The following is a 15,693-nucleotide window of genomic DNA, read 5'->3' on the forward strand; positions in this document are numbered from 1 at the left end:
AGGGAAGCGAGCATCTCCCGGCGGGGGGCACGGCCTGCGGTGTCACACCGGGGGGGAGCCTCTCCCCTTGCCCTGGGGACGCAGGGAGCAAGTGGCGACCATTTGGCACATGCACTGCGATGACTGTGGCTGTTTCTTTTTATCAAGTGGCTCCCAGAAGCTGTCCCTCGGTGGAGAGCGAGGCAGCATACGCAGCACTCAAGGTAACCCATCCCACTGTCCTTAAGATGGGACAGATTATTACTCATCCTAAATCTTCTGTTGCAAATTAAGCTGATTTCTTCTCGTCCTTTCTACAAGACACAGCAAACACCTGATTACTGTCCTTTTTATAACTTATGCTATCATGCCTTCCCGTTTTCTGCTTTCTCTAAATTTAACTCCAGCCTTTCCTAACAGATCACGCTTTCTTTGTGCTTTATTATTCCTGTTTCCCACTCTGGACTGCCCGCTGTTTTTAATTCTCCAGCTAAGAGCTAACCAGCACGGAGTAAGGCAGAACTATGCTTTTGTCTTATCCGCTAACTTTAGTTAACACATCTCAGCTTCTTTTTCCCCACACATCATACTGACTATAGCCAGTGCTCTGCTTTGTAAGTAGCACACAATCCCCCTTGCTAAGCTTAGTGTTTTTTCCCCCCTTTTTTTATTTTTTTTAATTGATCTTGATTTCATGTCAGTCCTCCATCTGATTGAGATGACAGTGAATTTTCAATGTACATTACCGATAGCATCTGCAACCCTGCATAGCTTGCTGACACTTGAAAATTAACTGTATTCTCTAATGTCATCCTTCTAAATCATTCAGGATAATATGGAATAGGCCAGGTTAGAAGCAGATCCCTTTAGGATGCCAGCTAAACTGAACTTTCAGGAAAAGTGAGAATGATTCCTTTGATTGACTTTTTAGCTGATTCATATAGCCCCTACTTGCTGACTGTTCTTATCTATACATATATATCATGCACAACACCGGCAGTTACCTTATATCAAGGTATACCCCACCTATCATTTTTCTATATCTATTAAGTTTGCTACTCCAATCAAAGTGTTTGTTTGTTTTTATGGACTGCTGCTTTTGAAGTGATTAAGAAATTTGGTACAGAATCTCCACAGGATGAGAGTTGGACAGATCGATCTCTGATTCTTTGTCCTCATTTTTCCAGCTATTCACCCTGATAATGTAAGAGACTCTGGTCTTTCCTAGTACTGCCTTCATCAGGTTTTCAAAGACAATTCAAAGAAAAATCTAGAGGTTTTTTAGATTAGCAAAATTGAATTTTCTACATGTTCTACGCTGAATTTCATATGCCTTAAATACATCTATTACCTATTCAATCTTGTATTTTTCTATTATGATCCAGGTACCTACATCTATGCTGTTTCAAGGCAGTTTCATTTTAAGTGAAAAGTCAAAAATAACCTTTCCTGGGTAAAGATGATTCATCCCTGAATACCTCAGCCACATCTGCATTATTTGTTGTTCTCCATTTCAGCTTCTAGATAATAGCAGAGCAACAAGGTAAACTGAATACTAGTTTTTCATCACTTACAATTTCTGGATTCTGAAGGTACTCACAGCAAGCTCAGAAATGCAAGAGAATCACCGTCGAAAATCCCCGTGACTTCAAGAGAGTCAGAACTTTGCCTCAGATGCTTCCACAATTTCTAGAAAATCCATTTATATTCTGTTACTGATCTGTCATCTTAGACCTTCTTGGTAATTTACTAAGGCACTGCAGCTTAAACAACAGGGGGAGAAGCTTAAAGAAAACGTAGTTACCAGCTGAGCTTTGCTGATCAGATTTGGCAGCTTTAAAGCCAATTAATTTTCAGTTCAAACCTCCTTCAGTAAAACTGGAAAGCGGATAGTGATGGGAGAGGTGCCAGGAGGACTCCATATGAAGCTCATTCCTCAGAGACAAAATGAACTTTTAGCTTCATTTCAGAAGATGAGAGTAAGAAAACTTTGTTTTTTCTCCCAATAAATACTGAAATACCCCAGAGAAACAATAAGCGCAGAAACATCACTATCAATGTAGGCAAACAGGAAAACACCAAAATTATATTTTGTAATGGTTTAGAAGAAGATAAACCATGTATGAGTATTCCCATATAAACAGATATTGAATGGCACACAGGAGGGCAAAAAACCTTGTTTATATTTTTAAAGTAATTATAAAAGAATCGCTTTTAAACAGGAAGAGAATTATATACAAAAGCAAGCAGTAAGTGGCTATTTCCACTGCTGAAATATTTCAGCTTCAAAAGAGAAGAGAGATTTCTTTTCAATGGATACATCAAGCTTCCTGAATTTACCATTTCAAGCTAGAACTCTATAAAACTACATATTTTATTTATTTTACTTGGTTAGTGGTTCTTTTTATATATTCTTACATAGATTTGTGCAGCAAAAAACAAGTTTTGTTGCTCATAGCAATTCAGTAATTAGTTTTTAAAACGTCAGTTTCAAAATCATACAAAGCTTTGAATGACTGCCTTTTAATAAGCATAGTCACACTGTTCACAAGTTCACCTAGTCTACTGTAGCCATGCCTAGCGAATTTACTTTTAATGTCTCTTCAGACTCTAAAATCCTTTTACTACGACAGAAATCCCACCACAAATTATACCACATTACAAACAAGCAGTGTAACTTAATGAAAACCAATTGTAGAAGTCACCGTAGAAAAAGCAAGTCATCTTTGAGAGAGGTACGTTGAATTTAACTGCACTTGAATGTCAGATTTAAGCAGTTCTCCATTCTAAGAGGTGCAGATTGACTAGTTTTATTGGATTTTATGAAGTTTTTAAATGGAGCAGACCACTACAAGAGTAACAGTACATATCTGTGCTCTTTTGAACCCCTAAGGGAACAAACTTGCACTATGTGATCCAACGGGACTTTTGAGTTGTGCATCTTATTAATACTTGATACTAGAGCTTTACAGCTTATATATATTAGCCATGTAAACTAAATCTAATGATCTGAATCCAGCTGATCTAAAAAAGTTACACAATTTTCCTAAGCACAAACAGATAAAACGCAGCAAGCCTCTTTTGAATTTGACAAAACAGACAGATATTTAACAGTCATGAAAGTTGCAATAATTTTATTTAAATGCTTATATAAAAGTTACTTCAGGTAGATTTTCAAATTCAAACACTTCACAGATGACAATTTTAAACTCCACCTTTAATAATTTTTGTTTAGATAATCAATTATTCTAGAGACACCGAGTACAATATTCTAGAAAATTTACCTTCCAAAAACTTATTTTTTTCTCCCACTTTCTTGCATTTAAACAGAATTGCAGAGACCGATTACAAAACTACCAGTCTAGTAAAATATGATGTATACTAGTGGTGAGATTTTTAAAAGTCTTTAGATGCTAAATATGCAGATAGTCATCTTATGGGATTTTAAGAAATTCCTAAGCGTGTAAGGTGCTTACATGCATAGGCACTTCGAAAATCCTACTAAGTCCATATCTGCATCTTTAGATACCTTGGAAAATCTCTTCCTAGGTGTCCAGTTTCTCTCATTTGTTTTAATTTGATTATTAGTATTAGCTTGACAGACATCACATTCAATCGGGACTTGTATCTACCTTCCTTTCCGCCTTTTAAGTCCGAAAAGATTTAAAGAGAAAATTAACACACAGCACTAAGAGAAAGAGATATTTATCTATCTTATGCTAGCAACAGGATTATCTAGCACTTTTCTTTATTACACTGGCCTCACAATTAGTACAAATAATGCTTTATATATTTTATGTTTCATCTTTTAACTGAATGAAAAGACAAATTGCTCAAAACCTCTATAATCACCCTTAAATAAACTGGATATACAGCAAACAGTATTGATGTATCAAAATAATAACAGTAATAAAAGAACTGTGTAATTCAAGATAGAGGTAACATTATCTTTCATTTATTGATATTACCAGCAAAGTTTTGATTATACGCTTGTATGATTATATTAAAATGGCCTTTTTTCATTTGAAAAGCTGTAGGTATTGAAATATATATTCAAATTAAGACTTTATACTTCTTTATACATTTCCCAAAGTAATACTCTTAATAGAACTCTCCTGTTTCTAAGCTGATCTCTTCAATCTATTTATGCTCAGAGACAAAAATAAAAATAAAATTTCAGATACATTCTACTACAATTTTAGCATCAAAATTTAGTTTTCTAAGAATGGAAGTACAGGGACAGCCTACACAATGGGTCAACAAGAAAAGATGTTCTAATCTGTAGAATCCCTTGGAGTGGTAGGATTTAAAAGGGATATTTAGTGCTATGTTTACTGTCACTACCCTATATATTGCATATGCTTACTTATTTAAAAAATAAGATGCTGTTTAAATTGTTGAAAGTTTCCTGAATTAGAAATACTTACAGAAGATATTTATGAAACATTCATCATCACATTCACCATGGTTTTTACAAAGGTTTTGCTCTGTATTTCTGCAGTCTAACAGACTCCATTCAGCTTTGCAGAGTATTTGCAATCACAGTGAATCTCTGTTTCAGACTCTCCCTTTTCTGTTTTAAGTGGTTTTCTAGGGTCCTTGCTTCTTTCAAGATTCCATCAAGTTCTTGGACATAAGAAGCATCCATTGCTGCTCTCTCACTTAATTGAAAACAAAACAAAATAAAAACGACCCACAACTGATGTTAAAATCAATACTATAGCCAGTAACTTTCTCACTACTCACAACTGCTTTTATGCTTTACTTAAGTGTGCTGTCTACCAATAATCAGTTTCTGACCAATTTATTTCTCTGTTCTCTATTGTAACAGAGAAAAGCACTTTTATTTCAAGATCTATGGTTTATAATTTTCAGCATTTGTTTTTAAATACAGCCACCGTAATCAATCATACCAAGAAAAGTTAGAAAGAAGTGCTGTATAAATAGGACAAAGTTAACTTGCCTTAAAATGTGGGCATATTTTGATAACAAGTTCTTAATTTCTTTGTTCATCTCTGTTAAAAGGAAAAAGTAATTTTATTTTAACAGTTGAATGAATCTTCATCTCAACATCCCATTAATTAATTCAGTAGTTACTTTCAGTATATTTAATACATCACCATTTAAAACCTCTTCCAGTGGTTCAGGTTTGTAGAGGGACTGTGATCCCTCAGAAAAAGACACGTCTGTTTTGTCAGTGGAGGACAACTGAGGATTCTCTGTAGCTTCATTCTAGTAAATCAAATAAATAAATAAATAAATAAAAATACAGATTCTAGGACTTGAAACGTGCTCAGCACACATCAAATTTAATTGAAAATAGCAAAAAGTTTCAAAAAGATCTCAACCGTTTTCACAGAAAGCCAAGTGCTGGCACCTGTGCCAACACCCTCTGTTAGGAGCAGGCACGGCATGACTGCACTAGGGGAGTGGCTGGGAAATGCTAAGATTTTTGCCTCTATCAGTAAAAGCTGGTGCACTTCAGCAGTTCACTCAGGGGCCCTGCATAACCATGTTGCAGTGCACACCCCATTTTGTTGATCTTAAAAGAGTCGGAGAAGTCTTGCAGGCTCCTCACAGAAGTCATCCTTGTTCCCCTGTCAGCAGAGAGGACAGAGCACCTTGTGTGAGGGACCGCGGAGAGCCATGGGGCTCTCTGCCCCTCTCTGTGACAGGAACTCGCAGCAACGCCAGAGCAGCAGCCGCAACATGCCGCGCTCCACTGAATCATAGAATGAACTGGGTTGGAAGGGACCTCAGATATCATCTAGTTCCAACCACCCTGCCATTTTCAGGGACACCGCCCACTAGATCAGGTTGCCCCGGGCCTCATCCAGCCTGGCCTTGAACACCTCCAGGGATAGGGCATCCACAACCCCTCTGGGCAACCTGTTCCAGTGCCTCACCACCCTCTGAGTGAAGAATTTCCTCCTAACATGTAATCTAAATCTCCCCTCTTTGAGTTTAAAACCATTCCCCCTCATCCTGTCATTATCTGATTGAGCAAAGAGTAGCTCTTCATCTTTTTTTAAGCCCCCTTTAAGTACTGAAAAGCTGCAACGAGGTCACCCGGGAGCCTTCTCTTCTGTAGGCTGAACATCCCCATTTCCAGTGAGCTCATCCCCCACTGGGGCTGCAAGGGAGAGACCCTTCCTCACACAGAATTGCTCACCTCCATCTCTTTCTTACGCTTACTTCTATTTTCATCAGATTTTTGTGTGTTGCTTGTCATTGTTACCTGATTAGAAGGAAAAAAAAAAAAAAGAAGTACAACGTTCAGATTTTGCGAGCAGTTACTGGGTGTGACTGGGAAATAAACCTGCACAGACACCTGACAAATGCGTGACCAACACTACTGCGACCACTTTACAAACAGCACCCCGACTACAGCCCTGAGAGGGCTCCGCGTCCCGGGGCGGGCAGCGGGGGCTTCGTCAGGGAGTTGCCGCCCCCCCCCCCCCCCCGCCCCCGAGCTCCCCTCAGGGCGGCTCCGGGGCCTGGCGGCCGTTGGCGGCCCTTAACGGCCGTCGCGAAATGGCGGCGGCTGAGAGGAGGAGAAGGAGGGCTGGCTCCTCAGGCGAGAAGAAGCCGTGCCACCGGCTCAGGTGGCCGAGGGAGGGGTGTCACAGCCCGGCCACACACCTGGGTTATCCCCTGGGCTCACCCGTAGGCACCGGGTGGTTGTGCCAGGCACTGGGACGGTGCTGGCTTTGTCTGTCACAGGTGGCATGGCAGTCTGAAGCAGGGGCCGCTTGCGGGTGACTAGGCCAGATGGACCCACTTCAAAAATTTGGAAGAACCCGCAAACGCGTAAATCTGAGCGATTACATCAGACTTATAAGACTAGACTACTTCCAAGACAAACGAGTCTTTTCTAGAAAATGGAAAGAAACATTGCATTTTCCTTACACTGTAGGTAAACTATGCACGGTTTCATTAGGAAGCGTCTGAGTCAGATGGTGCTGTGAGGTGGCTGGTTTACAGCAGCGAGAGGCTGGCCACCGCGATCCAGGAAATCTTCTTCAGCATTACACCTCATGTTCTTAGCCCAAAATGTTCAACACCATTCTGCTACTGCCTTCCTAAAGCTCAGGTCAATGAGCTACAACCAAGAAAATAGTCACAAAATGTGAAGTTACGTTGGAGTACAGGGGACTTTTCATACATCTTTCGTTTCTGGTTAAGAGAACAGATCTTAACCTTACACGTTTTATCCATATATCCTCTGAAAGTCAGAACTCGGGGTAAGAAGTGAAACTGCTGAAAGAACAAGAACTAAGCACTTCCTCAAAATAGAAGCAATATTCAATTCACTGTCATGGCCCACTTTGTGAAACTCTCCGAAAATGTTGAAGAATGCTATCTAACATTATAAAATAGATACAAAATAAATATGTTAATTAAATATTAAGTTGTCATTAATATATTAACATTTCTATTAACAGACCACCTGACTTAAAATAAGTGAACTATGTGTTTTTGGTTTTTTTAACCACTTTCAGTATCTTATGGATGTGACAGTCTATGGAAAGAGGTCAGACAAAAAAAAAAAAAAAGAAAAGAAATCTAAGCAATTACTATAATAGTAGTTCCAGTTCCCTTAAAATTAGAGATATTAAAATAGCAGGAGAAATGAAAGCTTAAAATAAAAACGATTGTTATGAGTTAGACCCTAGTCCTTAAAAATGCATATATGTAAAGACTAAGAGGAAAAAAACCTCCAATTTGCTAAATGACCTAACTGAATTTTTACAATCTGAAAGGTTGAAACAAAAGACCAATTTTGGTTAATACAAAATTAACAATATTGGCTGACTGGCACCGTTTTTTTGGTGCTTTTGCACAACCTTCTGTACCAAGTACAATATTATTTAGTGTTTCACTAGTGATCTGCATGTAAATTTTAACTTAATAATGAAAAAATGCAAAAGAATAAATAATGATTACAACATTAATTTTATATATACGTTAATGAAACAAAAAGTTAGGTATCTGGGAAAGAGAGACACAAGCAGTATCACCCAAATGGGGGGCTTTCCTGAAAAAAGCTCTGGTTTCTGAATCATTAAAAATCAGTTAAAAGTCAATAGAAGGAAGACGAGATTCGTGAGTATTATTTTAAGCCAAAAGAAAATTATTCAGAGGTAGATACTTAAAGAACTGAAACTTTTTATTTTCATTGAAAGAAACCAAGAGTCAATTTGATCGTACTTTATAACTTCAGAGGAAGGAACTATCTGTTACATAATAGCTATCGGGAAAACGTACAGGAACCAACAATCAGAAGCAGAAATCAGTTATATTTTAAAAGACGTGTGTGTATTACTGCAAGAACCAACCATTCAAGCAGAGTACCAAGAGAAATGATAGATTTACAGCTGTTATATATTGAAATAATCTAGATCTAATTGTTTAAATCAAATCTGGAGATCTCTTTGGTATGGGTTAAGGTGAACAACACACACTGTGAATGCCTTATAACAAAACAAGAAAATGGAAGAGGATAATATAATATTGCTCTCTGATTTGAATTTAGTGTAATTGAGTGCCTATAAATATTTACAGTTATTATCGGAAAGCAGTAGCTACCAAAAAATTATTTTTATCTGCCTGAAACATGAAGTTTTACTCTGTGGAAAGTATATTCTAGTGACTAGGCAAAGAAAAATTTTGCCTCCGGAGAAATACGCTGCAACACCTGCATTCCTCTGCTTTTCATAATTTATTCTAAATCAATTGCACTGGTTCCTTTCAACAGTTTCAAAGAAGCAATACATTTCTGCAGCTAGCACGCGGGTTTCGCCTCAGCGTGTTCGTGAGGTACACTGCTCCCTGTGAGCGGAGCAGACAAGATCCGTCGTTGTTAGTAAAATGGACAGTACTTATATTTCAGGATTATTAGCTCAGAAGGAACATTGAAAGATCCCCCTTTGGCCTCAGAAACATCTCCCTCGGTTTAGGGTATAGCCAGGAACACGTCGCCTACAGACGGGTGCAGCTGCCCTGCTAACAGACGGGCACGGGGACAGGGGAACAACGACTTCGCTTGCCTTGCGGTCTGCTCTACCGCTTCGCTTTATTTTTCCTTCCCACAGCCCAGTACTAAAACTTGTATTGAATTCTACAAACTATGCAAAACGCTGGCGAATTATTCAATCCCGGCTTCGTTTTCCTGCCTCTACGTCCTGTCGCCGCGCGGTGCTTGCCGCTGTGGGTACCGCAGCTCCCGCCGCGCTGAGCACCCCCCGCCGCCCCCAGGGCAGCCGCACCCCCTGCGAAACAGCCCGGCTGCGGCTGGGCCAGCTGGAAGAGCCCTTCCAGCCAGCACCAATTTATTTATTTGCGATTAACAAGCCCTTGCGAAGCAATTTACGTGCTGGTGCAAATGAGGAGCTCCTGATTCACCTGTTTTTAACTATCAGCTGTATGTTTCTGGCTTTCCTTTTCCCTTAAGGATGGGAATATTTCTCCCCTGCCAATATTTCTCCCCTGTAGTTACACATCTACGGGGGGTGATCGGAGGGAGGACTCAGCAGACAGCAGCGGCGATGTATTTCTTGCTACTGCTTTACTAAAGAGCCCGAGGCATGCAGCATGCCTTAGTCCGAGACTGGCTTCCCCACAGCAGTCAGCGTTTTAGGGGCAAGTGTGCGGAGGGGGAAGGAAGGGCTGCGTGCTGCCGGCATCGTGCCTGGGGAGCCTGGGGAGGGCAACTTGCTGCCGTGGGAACGAGCCCTCCTCTGACAGCATCGGCGTGAGGTGGAGGGACGAGAGAGAGAGACAGAGAGAGAGAGAGAGAAAAAAAAAAAAAAAAAGTTTCCTTCGTAACCTCGAATTTGCGTGATTGGCTTTCTTCTTAGGGGAAGTGCCACCCCTACATGCCGACGCGCACAAACGCCCCGGGAACGGAGCCCCCCGCCCTAAAATCCCCTCCCGCTGTCACCAGGAGCCTCGGGACGGAGCGCGGCCAGCCCCCAGCCCCGGCAGCGCTCCCGGCTCTGCTCCTGCCCCCCGCGGACACGCCTGGACCCGGGGGTCGAGGGCTCGGCTCCCCTGGGGGTCCGCAGCCCCTCCGCACGGCTCCCCCGCAGCCAGCACCGAGGTAAGGGCGCTGCCGCCCGGGAAAGGGGCGGTGGGTGCCTCGTGGGAGTGGGGCACCCCGAGATCCGGGGGATGGCTGCTGTCCCCCTGATGCCCCTCCTGCCCCTGCCCCTCCTGCCCCTGCTCCTCCTGCCCCTGCCCCTCCTGCCCGTGCCTCTGCTCCCCTCGGCCGTGCTGGGTGAGCAGGGATCCGACCTGCACCCTCCACTCGGCAGGGAGTCCCCGTGCTGGGTTTACCCGCCAAAACGAGGGCCATCTTTAGTCCTTTATCCATAAATCCCGCTTACGCTTTCCCCACTGCTTTAGGATAATAGTCCTTGACTTCTTGGCTCGCTTGGCTACGTGAGGCTCGTGCTGGCTGGTGGCGTGGTATTTTGTTTCAAAGGCTTGGTTGTGCATGTGTGGAAAGGAGGATGCAGTCCTCTGCCATGAACCTGGCTGTCTCTTCCACCCCGACCAGCTAGCGCTATATAGGCTACAAAAACGAGGGAAAGAATGGCTCCCAAATACATTCCTTAACGTGCTTTTTGTGGAGGGACAAGGAAGTCACCGTGATTCCTCCCCACCAATCCCTAAGCCTGACTAAGTTGCTCAAGTATATTTGCTTTATAATTTTGTTTCTAAGTTGCGAAAAGGAGCCTTGGAAGTGAGCCAGATGCTCTGACTGCACAATAAAACGTTGGTGCAAGAGCCGGTTCTTCCCATTGTTTGCCCAGGTTTAATGCTACATTTGTCACTCTGGCAGCTAGAACAAGGGAAAAAATGCCTGGACGGGAACTGGTAGGTTTGAATGGAGCCCTTCATGTTCCAGGCTACTTAGAAAAACCATGTGCATTCTGTGCACTCTGCTGTGACTCTCTTCTCCCCTGCATAGTGCACAGCGAGACACGCAGCTCCAGCTGAAGACTTGCAGACGCTGGGCTCCTGACGGTTAGAGGCTGTGCTGCTGAACGTCACTGTGCATGTTGCTGGGTGCAGCTGGCCAAACATTGGGCGCCTATCACAAAGCCAAGCAAATCAGATCTTGCAGATAGCAAAGGGAGCCGCTTATTTTCTGAAAGCGAAAAAGCCTTTTAGTAAATCTCTTGCTCGTTTTCCTAAGATGCAGACCAAAACGAAACAGGAAGGAAAGTGGCAACCTGCATTTCACAAAATTCAGTGGCATAGAAGAGGACATTTTAAAACTATACTGCCAGAGAAGTGAAAGGATGTCGTATCTTCCTCTGCTGTCTATAACCTCTTTTTAACCTTTCCTTTAAGGGTAGTAGATGCTGTTTTAATTTTGAAGAGGATATTATCTTTATTTATTTATTTATTTAAATAAATGCATTCTAGCGTTTATTTCTTAGAATTATTGCTTCCAATAGCCCTAGAATAGAGCAGAAGAATTTCTGAAATGCTTGACTTTACAGTCCCAATCAGGTGACTCCAGGTCACACTTATTTTCGATTTTTTTCTCCTGGTGCACTGCTGGAATTAAGACATGGAAGTGTCTGTGCTCTGTGAAGCAATACAGTCTGTTTAGGTGTATCTCTTTTCTGTCAGCACAGTTGGAAACTTTTAGATAGAAGAAAAGGGGTGAGTGCAGTCATAGGTAAGTGTGGAAGGGGTAGAGCAAATTTATGACCATCGCCGTGCTGTTTTACGCACTAACGGCTCTCAGTCACTCTGTCAAAAAGTTAAAGAACATAACATCTGGCTGGCTGTTACTGGCAGGAGGTCAAGGACAAGAACAAAGCAAAAACGAATTATTTTTCTGGAGTTCCTGGAGGGGGTTGTGTCTTGACAGTGCAAGCCCGAAGTGTGCAGAACAGGGAGCGGAACCTCCCAGGTGCAGAAGCTGGCTGGACTTTAATGATTAGTTCAGATTTTTGGTGAATGACAGGTGTTTTTTTCTGAATGCAAGCATACCTTTTCGTCTTCACTTTGCTCTGTGTCAGTCTTAAAAGAGAATAGCTGTGCAATCAAGCTCAGAATTTGGCCTTGGTAAAAATCAGGTTAAAATGCCATAAGTACATCTGCACTACTGCAAAATAGAATGCATCTCTGCTTCTCTAGGCACCTGTACAAGTCCAGCTCAAGATGCACTTAAATAGCTAATTTCAGCAAAAAGTTTAGACTCTTTGGGCTGTCTTTATAGCTAATGGAAAGATACAGGCTGTTCTAGGGGGCAGTCGAAGCAGGAATAAGTTTTGGGCATTCTGCAAGTTCTTGGTCACCATTCAAAGTCATTTCCTTACTGAAAAATGAGAAATAGGAAAAGAAACGGCCACATGACAGCAAGACAATTTTTGCAGGCCCAAGAGAACAGGACTAATTTGATGAAATATGTTTATGGAGCTACTTAATTAGCATTCCCACAGAAACAGAAAATGAGTTCTTATAACGTTATATATATGGAACTATTATTTATTTAGTGAAATGTACTCTGGACCAGATTTTTTTGTGTAACATCACATAAGTCAATGGAAAGTTTTATAAAATAAAAGAACTTTCAGGATGCTGTACGTAATTCTAAATAATGGCAAAAGGCAACAGAGAAGGAGACCAAATGTCCTTCAAAAACTATTTTTCCAGACGCTGTCACTAATGTGGTACTGTGCACTAGGGGCAAACTCGCCCAAGAACTCCCTCACCGCACAAAGTAAGCATTGTTCTTAACCCTGAGTTCTGTCCATGTGTTTTTTGGCAGGGTGAAGATGAGCTGTGAACTGATGGTTGTGTGTGCAGTACAGCTTGGAGAAAACCTCTGCCTCTACTTTGCTGGTAATGATTACCCCCTGCTTAAAGAGACACGGTGTTTCTGGTACCTGCGCAGAAGATCAAAAGATGCTAAGCAATTCAATCCTTTCCTTGGGCAGGCATCCCTGCTTCTGTGGGCCTGTTTGTAACCCCCCCATACCACCTAAGCAATCCTCAAAGCTCGTACCACTCCCACCCCTTTAGTAGAATTATTGTTCTTAGATTATGCAGCCAGGCTGCTCAGTGCAAAAAGCATCTGAGTTTGTAACAGCTGTCCCAGTGTAGTAACAAACAGGTCAGTACCATACTGTTGCTGAACACAGTAAGCTTTCACTAATTTTCTCTGTTTGAACACCAATGAAAAACAACTCCTTTATCACGCTGCTTTCAAGTAATTTTCCCCTAAGCCTCAGCTTGAAGTATTGTAGCCAAAGTATCTGAGCCAGTGAAATCGTTACTGCTTCATATAAAATATTCCAGTAAAGGAAACTTGGAAGGATTTTCAGCGTGTGGGTGGAATTGGAATAACTGAATAACTTCCAGCCTTACAGTCCGAAAATGGCCTCTTCTTTGGAAGCAATCTGAAATGAAATTGCTCACTTAGAACAAAGGTGCTGATGAATGCAGAATTTTGCATGCCATTTATTACTTGAATGTAGGTTTAAACTGAATTAACCCGAAAACATTTTGCATGCTTCTTGGTTTGGTGGTACCTTCACTTCTCAAACGACAGTTGGCCTCACCATTCTGTTGAGCTTGTTATGCTCACAAATGAAACACTATGAAGCGAGAACAGCTCAGTTTGGTGGGTTAGGGATACTGGGGAGTACAGTTGGAAATGCACAGGTGACTGACTGGCTGAAGGTTTTCCAGTCTTGCAGTACAAAATTAGTTAGAAATCGGTTTATTCTGTAGGGCAGAGATTGACTTTTCTTTTTTTTTTTTCTTTTTTTTTCTTTTTTTTTTTAATTGCTCACTTGGAACCAAGACGATGATGGTAAGCTGAAAGCTCATCATTTATTACTTCATAATCAATTATATCTAAACTAACCTGCTCAGGTGTACTAACACCCAGAAGCTTTGTGTGCCTGAGAACAAGTTTTCAAACTGATTAATGACTACTCTAAAAAAGAGAGCTACAGCTCACTTCTTTCTAAAGTTGATGTTGCTTTATTTCTCCTGAAGGAACAAGACAGTGCTTCCCTAACACAAGGAGCTTTTCGTGCAATTATACTGTTGGGCAGAAGAGAGAACTGTCGCTTCTGTACTTGCATTAACAGAATTTGTAGCTTCTCTCACTTGTTCTCCAGACTCCTTGTATTTTGGGAAATCCTTCTATCGTGCCTGGATCGCTGAGGTAGAGGTGGAAAGAACGAGACAGCTTCTGCTCCGTTTGAGATTGCTATTCTAAGAATTTACTGTGCATGCTATCTTTAATTTTGCATGCTATCTTAAATTAAACCTGTAGTGACCTGTTAAGATCTAAGCAGATTAGTTTATTCCCCTTTGCTTAATATTTATGCAGAGCTGGAATGTGATGCCTTCTCTAAGGAAAAAACCCTCCATCGCTTCCTTCGGAATGTAAATAGCCAGGTGCTTGTGGTCCAGCCAGATCTAAACCTGGCAGCTTTTGAAGATGTAACAGATCAGGAGATGAAATCTGGTACGCTATTTTTCATGTCTTACAACCATTGTACTGTTTCTTTATTCTAGATGGGCTTTTGTTCTTAGTAATCACTGAGTCTAAATAGTGAAACCGAGAGTAAAGACTTAGATTTCATCTATAAGAATAAAATTCAGATAAGAGAGGTATGACATACTTATGGCTAAGTTTTTGCAGCTCTCTTCTGAGCAGGCTATTAATAGTTTCAAAACATTTATATTTAGGCAGCGGAATGAACTTCTACATGCACTGTTACAAAACTACCACCCCTTCAGCAGGGATGCCTGTTGCGTTCAGCGTCCAGGTAGAAGATAAAAGCTACTACATGTGTTGTGAGGAAGAACATGGGAAAATGATAGTTCGATTTAGGGTACGTATCTGCTTTTCATACCCTATGTGTATGTGAGTGGTAGGCAACATTAAGCATTGAAACATACGTGAGCTGACACAAAACAGCTCAAGTCTTGTGCTAGGACTGACCCTGTTCCCTTTTTTCCTCAGGAAGGAGAAGTTCCCAAAGACATTCCTGGTGAAAGCAACATCATCTTCTTCAAAAAGACATTTACATCTTACAGCTCCAAGGCATTTAAGTTTGAATACTCACTAGAACGAGGGATGTTCCTGGCCTTTGAGGAAGAAGACTCCTTAAGAAAATTAATTTTAAAGAAACTGCCAAGAGAAGATGAGGTAGATGAAACCACAAAGATAACTTTAACAAGTCATAACGAAAGGCACAACCTGTGATCACTTAAACAGTCTTAAAATAAAATTTGGCTTTTTAAAGAAAACTCTAATTCATTCTTCATCTAAAGCAAAATAGGTTGATAAGTTTGAATAAAGCAATACAAAAATGAGCATCTTACAAAAGGAAAATAAATGCATGTTATTGGGGAAAAGAAGAAATATGCCAGTAAGACAGAAGCAAAGAGAATTACACAATGAACAAAAATATGCGTGCCTCTATGGTCTTGTATAGTTTCATCCCTAAAGTCTTCAGAGCTTGTTGATCAAACAGCTTGTGAGGTAGGTGTCTCATATGTGAAGCAGACCTACTATGGGGACAGAGAGAAAGCTTAAAAAAAATAAGAATAGATAACAAACAACCCCCGTGTTTATTACACAGACCAGGAACCTGGCCAAATAAACATGTTGTCTTTTTGAACTATGATCATGTCCCGACTGTCTTCACTGATTTCAGTTACACGGTG

The 15,693-nt window shown here is 41.2% G+C and overlaps 2 protein-coding genes across 4 annotated transcripts; one reads left to right on the forward strand and one right to left on the reverse strand.

Annotated features, from left to right (window-relative positions):
- Window positions 1–104: 104 nt before the first annotated feature.
- IL18 (interleukin 18) lies at window positions 105–15,273 on the forward strand. 2 transcript variants are annotated; one of them, XM_048063324.2, is made up of 7 exons: window positions 105–203; window positions 9,840–10,081; window positions 12,773–12,846; window positions 13,811–13,819; window positions 14,348–14,485; window positions 14,710–14,855; window positions 14,987–15,273. In XM_048063324.2, exons 1-7 carry the CDS (start codon window positions 120–122, stop codon window positions 15,227–15,229), a joined length of 936 nt encoding a protein of 311 aa, XP_047919281.2. In that variant the 5' UTR covers window positions 105–119; the 3' UTR covers window positions 15,230–15,273. The 2 variants fall into 2 exon arrangements, with proteins under 2 accessions (XP_047919281.2, XP_066837193.1); XM_066981092.1 differs by lacking the exon at window positions 13,811–13,819 and having other exon boundaries at window positions 106–203.
- On the reverse strand, window positions 2,056–6,459 carry TEX12 (testis expressed 12). 2 transcript variants are annotated; one of them, XM_048063327.2, is made up of 5 exons: window positions 6,311–6,459; window positions 6,152–6,217; window positions 5,100–5,211; window positions 4,943–4,994; window positions 2,058–4,640 (listed from the first exon to the last, which is right to left on the reverse strand). In XM_048063327.2, the coding sequence occupies exons 2-5, from the start codon at window positions 6,209–6,211 to the stop codon at window positions 4,496–4,498; spliced, it is 369 nt and encodes a 122-aa protein (XP_047919284.1). In that variant the 5' UTR covers window positions 6,212–6,217; window positions 6,311–6,459; the 3' UTR covers window positions 2,058–4,495. The 2 variants fall into 2 exon arrangements, with proteins under 2 accessions (XP_066837201.1, XP_047919284.1); XM_066981100.1 differs by lacking the exon at window positions 6,311–6,459 and having other exon boundaries at window positions 2,056–4,640.
- Window positions 15,274–15,693: the final 420 nt, after the last annotated feature.

The sequence above is a fragment of the Anser cygnoides genome, chromosome 21, assembly GCF_040182565.1.
Source record: "Anser cygnoides isolate HZ-2024a breed goose chromosome 21, Taihu_goose_T2T_genome, whole genome shotgun sequence".
In the NCBI taxonomy this organism is placed as follows: Eukaryota; Metazoa; Chordata; class Aves; order Anseriformes; family Anatidae; genus Anser; species Anser cygnoides.

Excerpts from the sequence above, each read along its gene's own strand:
- TEX12 (XM_066981100.1), bottom strand. The coding sequence starts at position 6,211 with ATGACAAGCAACACACAAAAATCTGATGAAAATAGAAGTAAGCGTAAG. Across the intron at positions 5,212-6,151 it reads AGCGTAAGAAAGAGATGGAG|AATGAAGCTACAGAGAATCC; the intron begins GTGAGCAATTCT and ends TTGATTTACTAG. Across the intron at positions 4,641-4,942 it reads AAATATGCCCACATTTTAAG|TGAGAGAGCAGCAATGGATG; the intron begins GCAAGTTAACTT and ends TTTTCAATTAAG.
- IL18 (XM_048063324.2), top strand. The coding sequence starts at position 120 with ATGACTGTGGCTGTTTCTTTTTATCAAGTGGCTCCCAGAAGCTGTCCC. Across the intron at positions 10,082-12,772 it reads CCCCCGCAGCCAGCACCGAG|GGTGAAGATGAGCTGTGAAC; the intron begins GTAAGGGCGCTG and ends GTTTTTTGGCAG. Across the intron at positions 14,856-14,986 it reads AAATGATAGTTCGATTTAGG|GAAGGAGAAGTTCCCAAAGA; the intron begins GTACGTATCTGC and ends TTTTTTCCTCAG.